General features: G+C 49.5%; 1 protein-coding gene across 5 annotated transcripts in view; it reads right to left on the bottom strand.

Annotated features, from left to right (window-relative positions):
- FTCD (formimidoyltransferase cyclodeaminase) overlaps positions 1–20,073 on the bottom strand; it is a 151,362-nt gene that overhangs the window by 116,522 nt on the left and 14,767 nt on the right. Inside the window, exon 1 of one of the 5 annotated variants that reach the window (XM_085645164.1) lies at positions 4,676–4,776. The exons of 2 other annotated variants lie outside the window; for them this stretch is intronic. In XM_085645164.1, the coding sequence (XP_085501290.1) occupies positions 4,676–4,741 (66 nt within the window). In that variant the 5' untranslated portion in view covers positions 4,742–4,776. Of the gene's footprint in view, positions 1–4,432; positions 4,604–4,675; positions 4,777–20,073 lie in introns of those variants that run through there. 2 more of the 5 variants (XM_085645162.1, XM_085645166.1) reach the window with 2 other exon arrangements.

Raw genomic sequence — 20,073 nt, 5'->3', positions numbered from 1 at the left:
TGCGAGGGCTCACAGCGTTGTTACGCCAAGCACGGGTGGGTCAGGGGCCATCTCTCAGCTGCTCATCTTTGCCCACCTTTAGTACGGAGTAGCCACATATCCATCCCAGGACGAGGAGAGCGCACACCAAGCCTCTAAATCTCATAGTGCCAATATCGGCAACACTCACCCCTCATGCAGCATCATACTGAATAAATAAACAGACCCCTTTTTCGTGGAGAAAAATGCTGCAGGTTTATTAGCATACCACATATGCCAAACAGGCCATCCAAAGGCAAGCCGCCCCTCGCTGCTTACCACCTGATGGTCCAACTTGCATCGTGGCCTTAGCCAATCGGTGCTTAGCGGTTATGGTGAAGGGATAGCCCCTCCCACCTCCGGTGAACCATCGGTCCACCTCATTACTCACGCCCCCACTATGAGGGGCAGAGCGTTCAAGCGACCCCAGTTTGTACAGGTTTCCAACCACCCATAGGACAGACGGGGTGCAATCGCTCCTCAGGGTCCACCACGAAGACTTCCTGGGGATATTGGGCCTCAGAACGCTTTGTGCTCATGAAGAGGGTATCCCCGAGTACCTTTCAGCCTCTGGATCGCCCTGTAACTCCGCCATAGTCCCTGGGTGTGGTGACCGTCACAGCCAGGGCCCCCCTCCAAGGCTGGCATTCCTACTTACATGTGTGTTTTGTGTTCCCAGCACTCGTTTCCCGCATATATGGAACAGCAGCACACTTGCTTAACGGACCGCTTCTACCCAGCCTAATACTATGGCTATGCGGGCGGGGCATTTCATGCATAACTTGAAGCAACCCGTCACCCGTCCTGGGAGCCAAGTGGCTGACATTGACCCGACATGTGCTAGACCTTAGTGATACCACACCATGGCAAACTGTGCTGTTCGCAATGCGCACACTATTGCAGTCACAGCAACCGTTTGGAGTGACAACTTACACCACCTACCAGGGTTGCTTAATTAAAGCTTGATCACAGAAACAAACATCTGCTAACCAGCTGTGTCCCTAGATGCTCAAACAGCTCTCGACTTAATACCTTGTAATCCCAGGACCTAGGCCAGCCTTCATTGCTTGCAACCATGCCCCCTTACCCATGGCAGTGAGGTCGGGCCCCCTAAGTGGCACACCACGCTGTTAGGGGAACCTTTCCCTCCCGCCAGTCTCTGCCCTGATCTGTTCAGGGCGGCTCCATCACATTCCGGGGAACCCCATCCCAGCAAATGGCGCCTAGGAAACCGCACGGAGCTATTTATCCTTCACCTACCCTGGAAAGTCAACTCATTGCCTCCCAGGTGTAAGACCACAGTGATGGGAGGGGAGCCACCCCCCCGGCCAGGGTCGCAGCTTCTACAGAAGCTGTTCCAGCGCATGCCTCACAGGGGTGCCGCTGGTATACTCAAGAATTCATCTGTCCATAAAACACTTAACCTGCCTTCCGGCCACTCCCTTGGGTGGATGTACATTTTACACTTTGGGATTTATATCATTCCTCCTGCATGATGCTGACCGCTCCCAAGGATATCTTGCTTAACTGAAGCAACTTGTATCATGCAGCTTTTGGATCTGAGGCCATGGAGTAGGAGATTGGTCCTTCAGATCTCTAACTCTATCCTTGAAGCCTGAACCTGCGGCTATGCGTACGAGTCCTGTAAAATATGTGCCAACATGACGTGTATTTGAGCGCGTTGTCCTCCGGGGGGTCTGCTGGCTCTGGCAGAGACAAGATGCAGCATGCCACCTTCCCCCAACTCAGCGGAACAACCACATGTGTGAGCTTGCCACAAACTTCTGTAAACGCATGCCAACCCACCCAACCATCTCCAGCACTCTGGGGAGACACGGCCACTCGTTGGCCTGACTCCAACGATTTTGAAGTCCTGGATGGTCTTGAGGATCCATCTCTTGGTGCATGCTTGCAACCCTTAACATTATCACATTAGTTGGAAAAGACCACTGCCTGGCAGCAAGCTCATCTAAGCCCCAGCAGAAATTGCCTGCCTGTGCGATCAGGCCAAGATTCATCACTCCCCACTCCATCACCATCTTTCTTGCTTCCCGATGTTGACATTATGCAGTATATGGTGTTTTGCTTCCTGTCTGGCGGTGTGTGTACTGAAGGAAATGTGTCCTGGAAGTACCATTGATTAGAGTTCAAATGTCCCTACTTCACAGTACTTGGTGTGTTTAATAAAACTAATAACAGGTTCAACAAATCACTCGGGCATTCCCCGCTTACTTTAGCATGTTGGATTGAGGAGATCCCGTGAAATATGTACGATATCTCCCTTGGCATACCACCCCTTTAACACAAGGTTTCCCTCTTTAGGCAGGTCACTAATTGTCTCCATCAAGCATTTAAGGCTGGTTTGAGTCCTGCTTAGACAACATCCCTTCTAACACACTGTGTTGAGTAACTACTCATGTTCGTCTCTTGTACAAGTCATCCCAGTTTGCCTGGCACTCGTTGGACCCAAGGAAGCTTTTAACAAGTACCCTATACAAATGTATATATCATGTTACGCAACTTGGGACACTTACTTCCTCACTACGTACTTCCAGGCAAGTAAATACTGCCAAAGGTATCCCCGCCTTAGTAACTGAATAACCACTAAATAAATGCTGTCCAAGGTAAAAAGACTACCAGTGCACCTAGCCAAGGGCCCTCCACTGCGTGTGACCCCCCGTTGATGCGTTTGACTTTTTTTTTTTTTTTGCCTGCCCACTTCCGGACCCTTGACGTAAAACCAGCCAAACCAATCGCAGGCCCTCCTGCTAAGACAACACTACATGGCCATTAATGTGGGTGCCCCGGACACCTGCATCGTATAACATGTGAGGCCCAAGCTGTTTTAGCAGTTCACTCCAAGTTTGCCAACTATACTTTTATTCAAAGAATCAGGCTTTTCTCATTGGAGCGGCAGCATACTCCCTTCAAGCATGCCAAATGTGTTGAAATGCTTGTAATAATTCCAGCCACTGGAGGCCACCTCCCAGTCCATCCTTCCTTTGCACACCATGTCACCTCAAGTGCACTTGCACACCATGTCACCTCAAGTGCACCTGCACACCATGTCACCTCCAGTGTAACAGCAGTGTCTCCTCATGGTAGCTGCACTCAGCGTCATCACGTGCGTAAATGCACACCGCGTCATCACGTGCGTAAATGCACACCGCGTCACCTCGTGCGTAAATGCACACCGCGTCATCTCGTGCGTAAATGCACACCGCGTCATCTCGTGCGTAAATGCACACCGCGTCACCTCGTGCGTAAATGCACACCGCGTCACCTCGTGCGTAAATGCACACCGCGTCACCTCGTGCGTAAATGCACACCGCGTCACCTCGTGCGTAAATGCACACCGCGTCACCTCATGTGTACCCGAGGGAGCATTCCTTTTAAGACACAGGGAGATAGAGGCAGGTGCACTCTGTTGCCCCCGCCTCGAGCACACTCTACATTATAAACATAGTAAAACCGGTAACTGTTTCTCCCTCGTGGAAGCTCTTCTCAGTCTGAGCAGCATCCCTGAAAAAAGAAGCCAGTGAGTTGGAAGGAATCCCAAGCAGCCAGTGGCTCTGACTTCATGAACCCGGGCAGGGCTAGACTACTGCAGTCTAACCTGATTGGGCATACACATTGATACAGTGTGACCGCTCATACTCCTAAAACTGCTTCCCAATTGACTCTTTAACTGTCGCAAAACTTTTAGCGTGCGGCGCAAAAGTGAGGTGTAGATGATCACAGTGCTCCTTGATGCAGCCTGTGCTGCTACCGCAACCCCAAAGGAGCTCCGGTGCTTTGCTCTTATGCCCACCCCTTCAGCCTCTGCAATCAAGATGCCCCTAATTCCTTAGACCTCCTCCCGCCTGCCCCCCGTGCACTTGGAGCGGCAATGCCCGTGCCTCAGGCAGGCCCCCTACTCCATGCCCCAAAGGAGTTTAAGCGGGCAGGGAAGAAACAGTTGCAAGACCTGTTCTCAACCAGGCTGCGTTTGTTCAAGAAAGCAGCTCCTCTCAGTGGGGCATCGCCAGCAAACAAGGCAGCCACCCACACACTGCCAAGACCAAACCCAAAGAAAAGGTGACGACGACACACCCCCTCCCAAAATATTCTATCTGGATGCTCGTGGTAGCTCCCATACATCAGCACCATACACCCGACTTGGAGCACCATCCTAATCAGTCACGCCATATGTAGTTTAAAGCCACATTCCAGTTCAATTATATGGTGGCTCACCTGATGCTGTTACACTGCATATTGACAGGCTGGCCTGCAACCCGACTGCCAGCTGACAAGTAGTTCGTGTACTTGAAATGCTCTCCGGATCATTCAGTTGTACAAAATTAAACGTGACCCCTTCCACCCAAGTACCCAACCAATTGCCTCAACCGTATGCATCGTGTCGATTTGAGTTTACCTTTTGTGTAGACAGGGCTCTATGTTCCATGGCTACCTCAAATACACTGCTCCATAAGTAAACCAGCAGCAGGAAGGGGGGTGGGAAGAGGCAGAAATCATGGAGTTGTACCTCAACCCGGGCGCATGCCGGAATAACAATCCCGTCTCCAGACCCCTCATTACCAGAAATGCAAACCAGAGGTGAGGTGGAAGAGGCCACTAGGTGGGCGGGGGGAGAACATATACCTCTGCCCTTCCCCACCTGGGCCGGAAATGACGAGCAGGCCTCCGAAGGGGTCTCGCGATGCAGGGCTGTCCTGTGTGCCATCTTGTGGTTGTAAAGGGCCCGCCCTCTTATGAGGGTCCCCTGCGTGGACGTCGGGCAGCTCACAAAGTTTCAGGAGCGCAGACCTGGCACTCTTCTCAGCAGCTCTGGTCTTTGCCTTGTTCGCGGCTCCGCCTCTTCAATGACTTACCTCTCGCAGCTGCTGTTTGTTGAACTCACTGCCCAACCCTCCCCCCCACCCCCGCTTCTCAGGTTTCAACTTGTCTCACATATCACAGGGGTTCACCTCTGGAGCTTGCCAAGCCTAAGGAGCACGTGGTTCAGCATGCACCGGCACTCTGTGCGACTTTCAGTCCAGGGAAAACATGACTTGGCAGTTCGGGCTGGACTGTTCCAATGCGGCACAGGGTTAAGACTGATTTGCATATATCTGGGTCTGAACTGAGGTGGCGAAGTGAGCTAAAGAACGATGATGGATTTAACCCAGATCTGTAACTGGGGGTGAATGTCTGAAAAGTTTCAGCACTCCGTCCATCATCTCCTTGTGTTTGCCCTAAGTTGGCAGGGTATGCCAGACGCGAGTCCCTTGCTCACTTTGCCACTGGATTCAAGCTAGCCTGCCTGATGAGGGTTGTTAGCCTGAAACCAGTTCCAGGATGCTTGTTTCCATTCAGGGAAGACATGGCTTGGCAGTTCGGGCTGGACTGTTCCCATGAGGCTCAAGGTCAAGACTGATATACTTATAGCTTCTGTCTGAACTGGCGTGGCGAAGTGAGCTAAAGAACGATGATGGATTCAAACCAGATCTGTGACTGGGGTCGAGTGTCTGAAAAGTTTCAGCGCTCCATCCATCACCTCCTTGTGTTTGACAATTGACACAAGAGCGGTACAGTTGCAGTGTCGAGGAAGAGGAGGGTCCCTTACCCAAGTAAAACAAGCATTTACAATGCAACGGTCTCGGCATTGTTAAAGTTAGAGCTATTGGCATTGCTCATGACATTTTTTTTGTTTATGTTTGTTTTTAAAACATGTAGAGAAACGGCATTGTTATTTACCAATGCCGAGACCATTGCATTGTAAATGCTTGTTATGGAAGGCGAGAGCCAACTTACTTGGTATGATGGGAGCGGTGGGGGAGGGAAGGATGGTGGCAACACACCTCCTTGCAGCCCTCCACGCTAGGCATTTTATTTGTGTGGAAAACAGCCCCCGACCTGTGAAGTACTCTGGTGCGGCTGTGTGTGCGCCTGCCATACAAGCCAGAGAGAGAAGCCGAGGGTGGGAGGAGAGGGGGGCTTCACTGACCAGCCAGCCAATAGGGAGCTAGGAGGGAGAGGGGGCAGAGACGTTTTAATGCAGGGGCAAAGTGGGCTCTGGCCCAGGGCCCCACCCTTTCAGGGGGCCCCCTTACAGAGTCAGCTCTGTTCTCCAGAGTTTTGCCCTAATGACCTTGAGTATTTCTCAAACAGATTGTTTTAAATACTGTTTTCCTTTAATTTATTTTTATGTACCTGATGTGTGAGAGTCTAGTACAGCCATTTTGCAGAGAAATGTTGTGTTTATGTTTCATGCAATATACATAAAAGAATTTTCTTTAAGATCAAAACAAGGCCTAACATATAAGAAATGGGAGGGTGTCACAGAGATTATTTGCAGTAATATTGGTGAGCTGCTGCTGTGTTACAATATTGAAAACACACATAACTATCCCTGAGTATTAGATGTGAACACATTTAGGGCCTTATTTATGATAAGTGATGCATCGCTGTGAGAAAACAGGGATGCGTCACTTCTTAGCGCGCCCTCCTTGCAACATGATAGATGCGTCATATTTACTGTATGACGCATCATGTTGCAAGGAGTTACAGATACAGCAGTATATCTGACGTATTTGTAGGCGCACAAGTGATGCATTGCTGGGGTGTGTCTGACAATAGACGCAGCTCCAGCAATGTGTCCTTTCACATGGGGCAAGCCCCATGTGAAAGGCCCTGCATCAGTCTTACACCTGCTGTGAGGCAGGTGTAAGATATTGACACAATGGCGTCCTAGAAGTGGCGCACTGAGTTCTCATAGGTTTCAATGCGCCACTTCTACGAGGCTTTTTGCGGGGCAACACCCACCCTGCATACATTATACCTGGTGCAGGTATAATGTGGTGCAGGGGTTTACAAAGTGACGCATCTGCCTAGATGCGTCACTTTGTAAATAGGGCGCAACAAGGCACATTTTTTTACGCTGCCAGTGCGTCACAAAACATGACGCACCAGCAGCATAAAAGGCCCTTAGAATTTGAACGAGTTTCCTTTGCACTGTCAGGGACCTAATGAAATGAAATAGTGTATTTATCAAAGAGCGCAGCTACTCAGACTAGAGTGTCCTGGCACGTGACAGCAGGAGGAAAGCGTGTGTAAAGGTCCTTCCTGAAAGAGTGTAGGTCTGTGGTTAGTCTCAGAGACTCAGGGAGGCTATTCCACAATTTTGCGCCTTGAAAGCAGAGGGATCTGCCTCAAGTGCGGGCAGGGCATATTTTAGGCACGATGGCCAGGTTGGCATTGGAAGATCTTAGGGGTCTAGATGTTGTGTAGAGATTAACTCGCTTATTTAGGTAGCTGGCTTCTAAGCCGTGGAAAGCTTTAAAGAAGATGGTCATCGCTTTGAAGTCAATCCGTTCTTTTATGCGGAGCCAGTGTAGAGACTTAAGAATAGGTGTCATACTAGATCTGGGTTTAGGTCTCAGGATGGCTCTAGCCGCCGCGTTTTAGGCGCTGAATAAGGGATTTGGGAAGACCGAAGTACAAGCTGTTGACATAGTCAAGCTTTGATGTCATCAGAGCCTGCGCCGCAATCTTTCTGCCCTCAAGCGGTAACAGTGGCAGGAATTTTTTTAGCATCCAGAGTATGCCAAAGCAAGCGCCAGTTAGATTTTGGATTTGAAAGCGCATGGAGAGTGTCTTGTCTATGACAATTCCTAAGTTTTTGACTTTCTCCTTTTCCGCGGGCGGGGACGGCAGATCTTTTGGCCACCAAGTGCTCCTGTCAGGTGTTTCTGGTTTACTAAAGAAAACAACTTCTTAAGCCAGTTAAAAACCTTTGTGAGGCAAGACCTAATCATTGCCCCGTCAAAGTCGGTTCCTTTTTCACACGTAAAAATCAGCTGAGTGTCATCAGCATAGGAAATAATTTTGGCGCCCTCTTCCTCTACCAGAAATGCACGGGGGATAGATGTATAATAAAAAGGGTAGGACTGAGAATGGAGCCCTGAGGGACACCACCATTCATGGCTGGAACTGGGGATGAGAAAGGGGGGAGCCAGATGTCCTGAGATCTATTTGCCAAGAAGGAAGACATCCATGTTCAGGCAGTCCCCCTAGGCCGATGTTCGCAAGTCTCTCCAGGAGCCTCTCATGTGGGACCGTATCGAAGGCAGCCGACAGATTGAGCAGTATCAATACGTCCTTGCCTCCCTGGTCCAGCTTACCCTTGAGAAATTCAGTCACTTTCAGCAGAGAAGATTCCGTACTGTAGTTAGCCCTAAAACCGGATTGGGACTCATGAAGGAGCATCCCTTTATCAATGCGTTTTTGGAGAACCTTGTTTACATGCTTCTCTAATACTTTGGAGAGGGCCGGAAGAAGGGAGATTGGCCTGTAGTTGGCAGGGTCCTTCGGGTTGGCGTTAGCCTTTTTTATCAGTGGAAGAATCTTAGCATTCTTCCAGAATTTCAGCATGTTGTCTGAGGAGAGGGGAGCATTAAAGAGATGGTTTACCATGGGGTTTATGCTGGGACCTAATAGGTTCAGGATATTCGCTGGACATGGGACGGTAGGAGAGCCAGACTTAATGCTTTGGAGAAGGGTCAGTGACTCTTCAAGCTGAAACTCAGGGAAAACTAGTAAAGATGAAGGATCCAAGAGGTGAAATTTGCTATTGGAACTAAGGTAGAAGGTCAGTTCTTCCTCTGAGATGTTAGTGAAGGCTTGTTGGATCACGGACATCTTTTTGTGGAACATTTGAGCTATTTGCTTAGACCATTCTTCCTTGCATGGCCCTTCCTTTGTGCCGACTTTCAGGGAGGTAAAGGATTTGACTATGCTAAAGATTTCCTTACTCTTATTTTGGGCATTTTTTATCTTGGTTTGAAAGAAGTTTTTCTTGGCTGCCTTCACGAGAATGTAATTAGCTTTTAAGTTGTCTTTATACACTTTCCTGTCCTCAGGTAGATAGGATTTACGCCATTTCCGTTCCATTTTTCTACAATTTCTTTTGCTAGATCTGAGGGAATCGTTAAATCATGGAGCTGGTGGGGCCAAACTCTTTGAGGAGCGCGAAACAACCAGTACCGCTGCATCAATGTTGGTTCGGAGCCATGAATCCATTGAGAGGGCGTCCGAGTCAGGGCAGCTAGACAGCTCCGGTGAGGAATGACTGAGGGAGTCTGCGAACATCGGGATGGATATTTTATGGAACGTCCTGTAATTAGGGACCCTCTGCCCTGCGTTAGCCCGAGTGGCTGTGGCAGAGTTGGGAATGACAAATTTTAAGAGGAGGTGGTCAGAACAGATAATGGGAAGAGGTAGGCTTACTGATATGTCAAAGTTGTGAAAGATTTGATCTAGGGTATGACCCTTCTCATGGGTGGCCGAAGAAATAGATGGAAACACTTTGCAGGCCTGCAGAGTCTCCAACAAGGAAATTTTTGAGGGTCTTTTCCATTGTCCATATGTATATTGAAACCTCCCAGAATAAGGCAGTTGTATTTTAAGTCCAGGGAGGTGGTGGCTGTATTAAGCGTACTAATACAATTTCCAATGGCACTGGGAGGTCTGTAAATCAGAACACCAGCTAAGCTATGATGGGGGGATAAGGTACAGCAGAAGCCTAAGGTCTCTGCACCCTCGATGTTTTCCATCAGGATGGGAGAGCAGTCTAGTTTTTTATTGTAAATTTTGGTGACACCACCCCCTTCCCACTCGGCCGGTCCCTCCTAAGGATTTTATAACCCGTAGGGATGGCCGAGGTGATAGTAGGGTTGGAGGCTTCAGACAGCCAGGTCTCAGTGAGAAATAAAAGATCAGGCTGTTCGTCTAAAAGTAGGCCATAAATGTGTGGTTCATGCTTTTGCATAGAGCAACAATTTTAAAGTATGGCCTTTAAGTCCTCTGTTTTCTTATTGTTTTTACACTTATTGTTGCGTGGGAGGATCTCGGGTATGAGTTTCCTGGGCTGCAGGAGAGACAAGTTGCACTTATTGCATCAAAAGTCTACCTCCAAGCTCAGTTCAGCCGCTGTACACTGACATAATGGTAGCCGCCTAAGGCTAAGCAGTTTTTCCCTTTTGTAACATAGTGGAAGAAACTCACTGGAGGGGAACTGGGCAGCATGGCCGGCGCTGGACGCATCCGGAGCGCCACCAGGCGCAGACGGGCTTGCCTTTGGTGCGCCATCGGCGCGCCCGCTGCGCGCGTCCTTTTGCATCGGGAATATATAGGCTAATACCAATGATGCAAACTGGATCGCTAACACAGCTGAGGAAGTGGAAACTGAGTGGGCAGTAGTGTGGAGCCCGATAGTAGCCCCAGCCCTCCGCACAATCGGCGTATCAGCCGTGGCGGACCAGGACTGGAGGAAAAGCGAGATGCGAATTGAAGCAGACAAGGAGGTGTAAGCAAGCAGAATCAAGTAAAGTGCAAGTGCGCGTAGGTAGGAGAAATTGTTAAAAAGCACAGAGTAATTAAGACACACATATACAATTTTAAAAGTATTAAAAACATAGTAGCATGGCAGGAAACACTAAATCCTATCACTGTCAGCTGCGCGCATCTGTTTGCATCGGGAATATGTAGGCTAATGCCTATGATGAAAACTGGATCACTAACACAGCTGAGGAAGCGGAAACTGTGTGGGAAACAGGGGCCCAAATTGGAACATAAATTCAAAGTTGTTCTGAACAGGGGCCCCCAAAATATGTTTGGCCCAGGGCCCCCAAAATCCTTAAGATGTCCCTGAGAGGGGGAGATCAGTGGAGATAAGGACCACCACGTGGGCGCATCCTCTCGCCTCCTCCCGGGCACTCTTGGGTCTTTCAAGGGGCGCAAAGTAGCCATGGGAGAGGAGCAAGGCAGCACCCCGGTGCGGAACTCGCACTGTGCCGGTTCAGGACAGCTGTACGGGGCACGAGGTGGGGCCCATGACACCCTGCTGTTTGATGGGGTCTGCTCCTGTCCAGATGCTGATTGGTTCTACAGTTGTCTAAATTCCCGCATCACTCTACACTCAACCCGGGGTTGTCATTAGCTCGGTTTTGTACACTCCTCCTCTTCAACTGCTCGACCTAACATGGCACGTTCGATAAATCCCAGTACATCCAACTGTCCACCATTTTCTTCCTTCTCTGCATAAACCCCATGTTACCACCTCATTAAACTCCCCATTCCCATTCATCCAGCTTCTTGCAGCCATGAACTGGGAAAAGCTGCATGTGCCAACAGCAAGAGCTCAGCTCTTTCAATGAACGTTCTTCTTAAAACCGGTAGGTGCTGAGCGCTTCGCTCCCCAGTCAATGCTAGACCGTTTTCCTGCTTTCTTGCACGTCTGCTGAATTTCACCCTTGCACACTTGTGGGTTATTTGCACGACACCAATAAATAATTAACGTCATATTTCACCCATTAGAAGGTGGTAAAAATGGTACTGAAACAGTGTGGTTGTCCTTTGATGCACGTTTGCTCGTTTGATAGATGTGTTTCTTGAAATGGCTCCGTCATTAAACACAAACAAACACACAAACACACTTAATCCCCATCTATTTTAAGAAATGAGTATTGGCAAAGCCAATAGTTCCGACTCCTATTTTGAGTTTTGATCAAAATATAAAAAGGCCTGCTGCTGAAAAACAAACCAAATGAAGACTGGGTACTATATGCAATGCATCTGTGAGCTAAAGAAATTATTATGTCATGATTCAGTATACCCCTGAGATATAAACCAGCTCTTTGTGCATTGAAATGGAAGCACTCTATAGGAGGCAGAATAATACACCAAATAACCATTAGCAAGAAAAGAAAGAAATATTCCTCTTGTGGAGCCAAAACTCACTTTATGTATATTTTATAGAATCTGTATGTAACAAAAAGTATTGCAGCTGGAGAGGTGTGGTGCAGCGGCCAGGGCAGCTGCCTTCGGAGCACGGGGTTCATGGTTCGATCCCTGGCTCCAGTGGCAGCTCAGCACCATGTGAATCTGGGCAATAGCTCACTTAAATTCCACGACGGCCCCCAGCGCCTTGAGTAGTTGTGATTTACATGTACGGGCAGTTTTTCTGTCAAGCTACATCAAATAAAAAATAGCACCAAAGGCAGGGAGGGGTGGTTGAAAAAGATAAGCAGATTCTTCACTATTTCCAAGGAGGGAATCCTCTTGAATGGACACCAATGTTTTCCCTGCACCACATGTCCCCAATGACACTCACAGCTTTTTGCCAGCACCTTCAGTTTGCCATCAGCCACGACAAACTAGTTCAATGTGCAGTCATGGATGCCTCAGCACTAGCAACGCCCATGATCACTGCATGTTACACTTCTCACGAAGTATGCAGTTATTTAACTCAATTAATAAAATAAGCGCTGGCTGTCAACGATAATGTCAATGCAGCTTAGGGACTCATCCTCTAAAGCTTTGAGCCTTGCGATAAAACTAAAGATAATGATCTTGAATCACTTTACTGAAAAGGAAATAGAATATTGATTTTTGCCTCACACTGAATCCCCCACTTCACACACGAAAAATGTAATGAAATCTGACCGAATCTATAATGTATCCGGAAAGTGTAGAAAAGGGCATGACAGTGCATGAGATTTACCTACAAGCAGCGTTTCAGGTGTAATACATTTCTAACCACCAGTCCCACAACATAGAATTTCAAGGTGTGCATGAGGGAAATGTCACAAAATCGGCTATTTATCGACACCTTTCACCGAGATTCAAGGCACATAGCAAGGCAGCAGCATCACCGTAAACACGAGCGACAAACAAAGCCTGTTCAGCAATGAGACACACGCTGGTCAAAGACTCACCAACAAGAGACAATTATTAATTATCAGCAACAGCGAGTGACGCGTTACACCGTTTCATAAGCGTAACACAGTTGACGTACTCTGAAAGTGATTATGGTCATTGGTGGGCCTAATGACATTCAAACTCAAAGTTAGAAAGAGTATAAAAACGGGGAAACCCCATGAAAGAGTATCGACTTATGCGCAATAAGCGCATCTGTGATTGTGGACATTTTGAGCGGACTGGCTGGTTGACAAAAGGTGATGTGACCAATAAATATAAGTTTTCTGTGTTTTTCATTCACTGCAATTGTATAGTGTGTCTTTGCAATTATACGATAAAATCCCAAAAGGAGAGCAGTCAGTGGAGGGTGGCACAGAACTGTGGCATCTGCGCGAGCCGTCGGGCGGGGCTAAAACACAATCGCTTCATCTACATGATTGGTATAGGATGTGTTCGCGCCACAGTGCACCAGTGCTTGTACGGACAAAGCCTGGGAGCGGCGGAAGCTCATAATCACCATGATGTTTTTGTCAATTACAATTTAAGAGCACTTGCGTAGGGAGCCGGGCAGACGATATGTAGTTCAAAGTCCAGTTAAACTGCAGTCGCAGGGCCTCCTCGCCTCGGTTTTAAACTCTCACCGCATCCTCGCAGATTTCTCATAATTTGTGGGGTGTGCGCGCCGCGCGTCCACGTGATCAGTCAGTGTCTGCTAGTAGTCATCGGTCTTCGATAGAAGGCTTTGAGTGGCAAAGAGATGCAGGGGGCTTCAGCGCATACTTCTATGCCCGCAGTGACAACGAATCCGCTGGCAGGGAAGCTTAGGTCTGAAGCTCGTCGGCTAGATGCAGACCCCCTTGTGCCCCCCCCCCCCCCCAACCCCGCACCACCTTCCCCCGCAACAACTTAAACAAGCACACCACCGCCTTTCTCCGAGGCAGAGCAGAAATGCCTCGGAGAAACGCAGCGTCCTTTTCGGATTCGGGGGCGTTTGTCTTTTCTCTCCTCCAACCATTGGCTGGAGGAGAGAATGAGACTTCTTGCAAAAAACACGCCCCCCGATCCGAAAAGGACGGGGCCTGATCGGAATGACTGACCTCTTCTCCAATGGCTGGCCAGCATTCAAGAGGCCAGCCAATGGAGAACAGGGGAGAAGAGGGGCGGGTTCAAGCCCCTCTTCTCCAAGTCATTAAATCTCCGACTTCCGGTTCTGCCTTTCGGCAGACCGGACGTCCTCGACCTAAAAAGCACAGTCTAAAAGTCAGAATATATTTGTTGATGTAAAATCACACCATTGCACCAGTATTCCAGTAGTAGGAAGGGATTACTTATTGTTCTTGTGTGCACATTGTGCAAGAGCAGAACGCCATCACTCACCATCAGGTAAGCCAATGGCTGAAGTGGGCTGGCTCTGTGTCCCACGATACATGCTATGATGGCCGGAAGCAAAATATGAATGGTACTACAGGGGACCCTTCCTGCAAAGAAGCGCTGTTCCTGTGTTGTTGCTGTCTGGCCACTTCGCCACGCCTCGCGGCCCCCGCTTCGCGGGTGCCGCTCGTAGGCTTAGACTCTCTCTGGGGAACAACCTTTCTGCCTCCCTTCACGTGCTTTGAGCACCAACGCGCCCCTTGCAAGCTGTCATCTGGTCAACAGGGGTAGAGGCGGGACTGCGAGGACCAGCATTCCTAGCGGCGTGGATCGGCCGCAGCTGGTCCTCTTCCCGCCCCCTCCTCCTCCTCTTTAAAATCTGTGTGGAGTGAGTGAGCCTTGGGACCCTTCCTGCAAAGAAGCGCTGTTCCTGTGTTGTTGCTGTCTGGCCACTTCGCCACGCCTCGCGGCCCCCGCTTCGCGGGGGCCGCTCGTAGGCTTAGACTCTCTCTGGGGAACAACCTTTCTGCCTCCCTTCACGTGCTTTGAGCACCAACGCGCCCCTTGCAAGCGGTCATCTGGTCAACAGGGGTAGAGGCGGGACTGCGAGGACCAGCATTCCTAGCGGCGTGGATCGGCCGCAGCTGGTCCTCTTCCCGCCCCCTCCTCCTCCTCTTTAAAATCTGTGTGGAGTGAGTGAGCCTTGGGACCCTTCCTGCAAAGAAGCGCTGTTTCTGTGTTGTTGCTGTCTGGCCACTTCGCCACGCCTCGCGGCCCCCGCTTCGCGGGTGCCGCTTGTAGGCTTAGACTCTCTCTGGGGAACAACCTTTCTGCCTCCCTTCACGTGCTTTGAGCACCAACACGCCCCTTGCAAGCTGTCATCTGGTCAACAGGGGTAGAGGCGGGACTGCGAGGACCAGCATTCCTAGCGGCGTGGATCGGCCGCAGCTGGTCCTCTTCCCGCCCCCTCCTCCTCCTCTTTAAAATCTGTGTGGAGTGAGTGAGCCTTGGGACCCTTCCTGCAAAGAAGCGCTGTTTCTGTGTTGTTGCTGTCTGGCCACTTCGCCACGCCTCGCGGCCCCCGCTTCGCAGGTGCCGCTTGTAGGCTTAGACTCTCTCTGGGGAACAACCTTTCTGCCTCCCTTCACGTGCTTTGAGCACCAACACGCCCCTTGCAAGCTGTCATCTGGTCAACAGGGGTAGAGGCGGGACTGCGAGGACCAGCATTCCTAGCGGCGTGGATCGGCCGCAGCTGGTCCTCTTCCCGCCCCTTCCTCTTGTTTTTCCTTCATAGCTTGTGTGGACAACGCGCACGCGGGACGCGCGCGGGGCAACGGCCGGGGCGAAGACCGGGCTAAGAGCGGGCCGTTTGAGGCCGTTCGAGGACGGCCCAGGCCCATCCCCCTTATTGCTCCTAACCTGCTTGTTATTGTATCATCGTGCTGAGACAGGTTAGCTTAAACTGAAGCTCCCTAGTTAGCAAGTCGAATGACGACCCTGATCTCATCGTAAGCACCATGAGTACTAGGATGACACGTAGCAAAGCCTCCAAAGGTGGTCCACAAATCTGTGGCCCTATGGACGACTTCATCACCCGCACAAATATAGCCATCGATGAAGAAATATCTAAACTTCAAACCCGGGTATCCCTAGAATTGGTAGCTGCACGTAGGCTGTCCGAGGTAATTGCCCTCTCGAAAAAATCATCCCTAGGACATATAGCCTCTGCTGTCACTCCAGCACGCCCTGCCCGCCCAAATAGTATTACCACCCAGGTTGATTTACACCAGCCCCCGATTACTTCCATCCTCACTCCGCCCTTAGAACAATCACGCATTACAGAAGAGCTAAGTTTCGCTGCACCTTCTCACGCCCAGACCCCCACCCTTAATCCCCTTTCCCAAGCATTCCCAACTACTTCCCGTGTTAGTGGTGCACAACCCAAAAGAAAACGCCAATTACGCTCAGCCTACTCTCGTAAAAAGGCAAAGGTCGCAGTCTCCCACCAGCTCACAATGACCAACACTCAGGCACGTAATGCTTTACCTGAGGGTTCCTTGAGCACACAGTCAGTATGCCAAAGTATGGGAGAGGGTCCAGCCAACACCACCCCAGTAGACGAGGGGGCGCAGGTACAAGACCAGGGAAGGAATGATAAGGAATTTATAGATCAAGTCTGGGAAACATTAAAAAAACTTCTCTCACCACTCGACTTAAGATTGTCTAGGATAGAAAACAATCTACTCGAGATGGAGAAGAGCATTATTGCTCTGGCCACTCTTGGCCTGAGAAGTCTCGAAAACCAGGGCGTGTCCTTATCTGACCCACTTTCGCCAGCCCCTGTTTTGCAAGCTGAGCAGCACCCCCCACCAGTACCTGTTGCTGTAAGGCCTGTTCCTAAGCCGAGGACTGTGGCTGTGGATCAAGTTTCCATAACCGCTAAACCTCAGGCTACCAAACCGCAGATTCCCACACGGAACTCTAAGCCTGGAAAAGTAAATCCAAACCTGGTAGCATCCGCCAGACCCCAGCCTGCCGAAACCCAGGGTCCTCGTCCAAAAGAAAATTTTAGAGGAGGCTATATAGACCTTCCACCAGAGGCCAATGACTATGTGGTCGTGTTGACAGGCGTCCCTGTGATTGGCACTGACCAACACGAAAACCACTGGTCATTGAAAAATAAAACTATGCACTGGCTTAACGTCAACAGACCGATTCCCAATGGCAAAAGAAGCCGAGTAATGATGGTCCATAGAATACCCTGGGTGGGCCCAACCAAGAAATCTAAGCAAGGGGACTGTGTAGTTGTAACTTTTGAAGACCCACATACGGCGCACCATATCTGTTCCTGGCCAACTAGTGAAGATTCTTTAGTCATACCAAGGCCGCTATCCTATTTTTACCCCCCACGCCAATTGCATACCCAAGCGGATAACTGGTCCTTGGTGCAGCACCACCCATGGAACACCCATCCCATGAGGCAAAAGAATACTCTTTTACACTGGAATGGCCTTTCAACCTACAATAGATTTGGAGGCCTGGAGGAGGTCGATTGACTTTCTATGTTCCCAGCATGCCCACAACTAGAAAAAGCATTGTCTCCACATGTTATAGACATAATTGGAAATCCAACCAACGGCCCTCCAACTAGCCAAGCCGGGCTTCTGACTCTCTTGCCCCGGGCCATGGAATCGATCAAAATGGCCATTTTAGATTGCAAAAGAGTGGAAACGAGGCCAGACAGCCCCTGTTCGATCCCCCCTCCTCCAGTACAATCTAATCCAATGGAGATCGACCTGCCTGATAGAGTTGCCTCCCCAGGCGATTCTTCACTGAGGGTCTTAAGCTGGAATGTGGCTGGCCTTGCACGTAACTTTGATAACCCGGAATGGAACACTTTCCTGGCACCCTATGACATTTGCTTGCTACAGGAAACATGGTGCCAGGAACCTAGACATAGAGTGGGGTTTTCGACCTTCCATGTTCCGGCTGTATGTCACCAAGGTTCTAAAGGACGCCCATCCGGTGGTCTTCTCATCTGGATCAACATAGCACTAGACCTCAGTGTTTCTCAAAGGACCACCGAAACACCTGACCTTCAATGGCTAACAGTGCACTACAAAGGGGGAAGGAAACTAGAACTATTTAATCTCTACTTAAGGGGCATTAGGAACGGAGGATCTCTAAACTCTTTAGGCTTAAGTAACTACCTGTCTGCCTGTGACGCCGACTCTCTCGTCCTGCTGGCAGGCGATTTTAATTGCTGTTTTGAGCCTTTAGCCAAAGAAGATATTCTGGATACCAACGAGGAGGATAACAGGAGGGGCATCCCTATTTTGAACCTCGAACCGATCCCTAAATGGACACAAAAGGCGATCGATATAAATGCTCTTTGCATGGAGCATAACTTGAGAGCAACGAATGGGCGTTCTAAATCAGATCCCATGGGTGCCCATACATACAATAGGACGGGCCACTCATCCAGAATTGACTTTGTTATGCTCAACTATAACCTCTGGCCATATCATCAAGACATGGAGGTTATAGAGACCTGTGACAGCGACCACAACCCTCTCGCTTTAACCATTTCTGTCCCCTGGCAAACTGGGTCTCAAGAAGCTACTAATCAGTTATGGAAAGCTTCACATGAGATTCTTCCCTCAAACTGTGGCAGACGTCTTAAATGGGCAAGAGTCTCAGCGGATGAGGCTAGGATGTCACAAGCTGAAACCATCTTACTAGAGGCTGAATCTAGGCTTGATAGCACGAATAGCGATAGCAAGATGTTTTTATCGTTATTTACGGAGACTGTAACGGCACTAAGTGGGCTGTTCATCATTCCCAAACCCAGCTCCAGAACTGCTTCAAAGGGGGCCCTGAGAACAAGTGAAAAGTGGTTCACAGCCAAGTGTCGACTTGCTAAGGGTGATCTTGTTGCTGCAGTAAAAGGAAAAGACCAAGCTACCATCAGGTCTGCAAGGAAACTTTATAGGAAAACTGTGACTGAGGCCAAGCGGACATATGATTTCAACTTTTGGCGTGACCTAACGGAGGCGAGCACAAGGAAAGATGCTAAGGGGTTCTGGGACTTGCTAAGATCAAGAGACAAGCCCATTGATCAACAACTGACTTGTAATATCCCTGGTGTTGCCTGGTTTGCCCACTTTTCGAAATTGTATTCGGCTCAGATAGGGCCTCCGCAACCAGACCCGCTCCCAAGGCTCAGTTCCACAGATCTCCCACCAAATGAAGTCCTATTTACCACCTTGGAAGTAGAGAAGGCAATCAGGTGTATTGTTTCTAACAAAGTGGCAGGACCTGATGGGATCCCGGGCGACTTGATAAAAAATAATCCCCCATTTTGGAGCAGATTAATTGCTGCTCTTCTTAATGAGGTTATGTTGGGGGGGTCTTTCCCCGACTCTTGGAGGGGCGCTGAAGTAGTCCCCATTTTCAAGAAGGGTAGCAGGGAAGACCCAGCCAATTACCGCCCCATCAGTTTGCTGGATTCGACGCAAAAGGTAGCGGGGAAAGTGGTATTGGGCAGGATTCTGGAGTGGGTGGATGAAAATCAGATATTGTCTGATTTCCAAGCGGGTTTTAGATCAGGGACAGGCACCGTCGAGCAGACATTCCGCCTTTTAATGCTCTATTGGAAGGTAGTGGTGCTAGGAGGGGGCAGCTTATACTTAGTCTTCATAGACTTAAAAACAGCCTTCGACCTGGTTCCAAGAGCATTATTGTGGAATGTCCTTGACGAGTTAGGTCTACCTCCCTATTTGTTGGCCTTGCTGATAAAATTCCATGAAAACAACTTTGCCCAAATCAGATGGGGTGCCCAGGGAGAAAAAACCCCGTGTATTCCAGTAGACAGGGGCGTCCGCCAGGGGTGTGTGCTTGCCCCCACTCTGTTTTCGCTTTACGTCAATGGAGTGGTGGAGCACCTTCTTCAACATCCTGCAGATGCACCATCCCTGGCTGGAAGGAAAATCCAGACGCTCCTGTTTGCGGACGACACCCTCCTGATTTCGAAATCACCTGCAGGCATACAGTCACTACTTTCCAGCTTCAAGGCCTTCTGTGACACCAAGGGACTGGCCATAAATATTGGCAAGACCAAATTTCTTGTCCTCAACCCCCCTAAGAAATCTGTTAAACCCCCCACTCTAGACTCTGTCACATTAGAACGGGTCAAAGAATTTGACTATCTAGGCATACGTCTTTGTGATAGTATGAGCTGGAAGGCCCATCACCAAAAAGTGTTTCTAACCCATAAGAGGGTTGTTGGTGCTTTACTTAAAGAGCAGCGTGCTTCCTCCATAAAACCTATTGGGGCACTTCTTGATATTTATAGGGGTAGGGTTGTGAGTGCAGCACTGTATGGCGCAGAACTTTGGGGTACCCAGAGAGTGGATACTTTGGCCCACCTAGAAAATAAATTTCACA

The sequence above is a fragment of the Triturus cristatus genome, chromosome 3_1, assembly GCF_964204655.1.
Source record: "Triturus cristatus chromosome 3_1, aTriCri1.1, whole genome shotgun sequence".
NCBI lineage: Eukaryota > Metazoa > Chordata > Amphibia > Caudata > Salamandridae > Triturus > Triturus cristatus.
The sequence above is the reverse complement of the archived record's forward strand: the minus strand, read 5'-3'. Positions and strand labels throughout refer to the sequence as shown.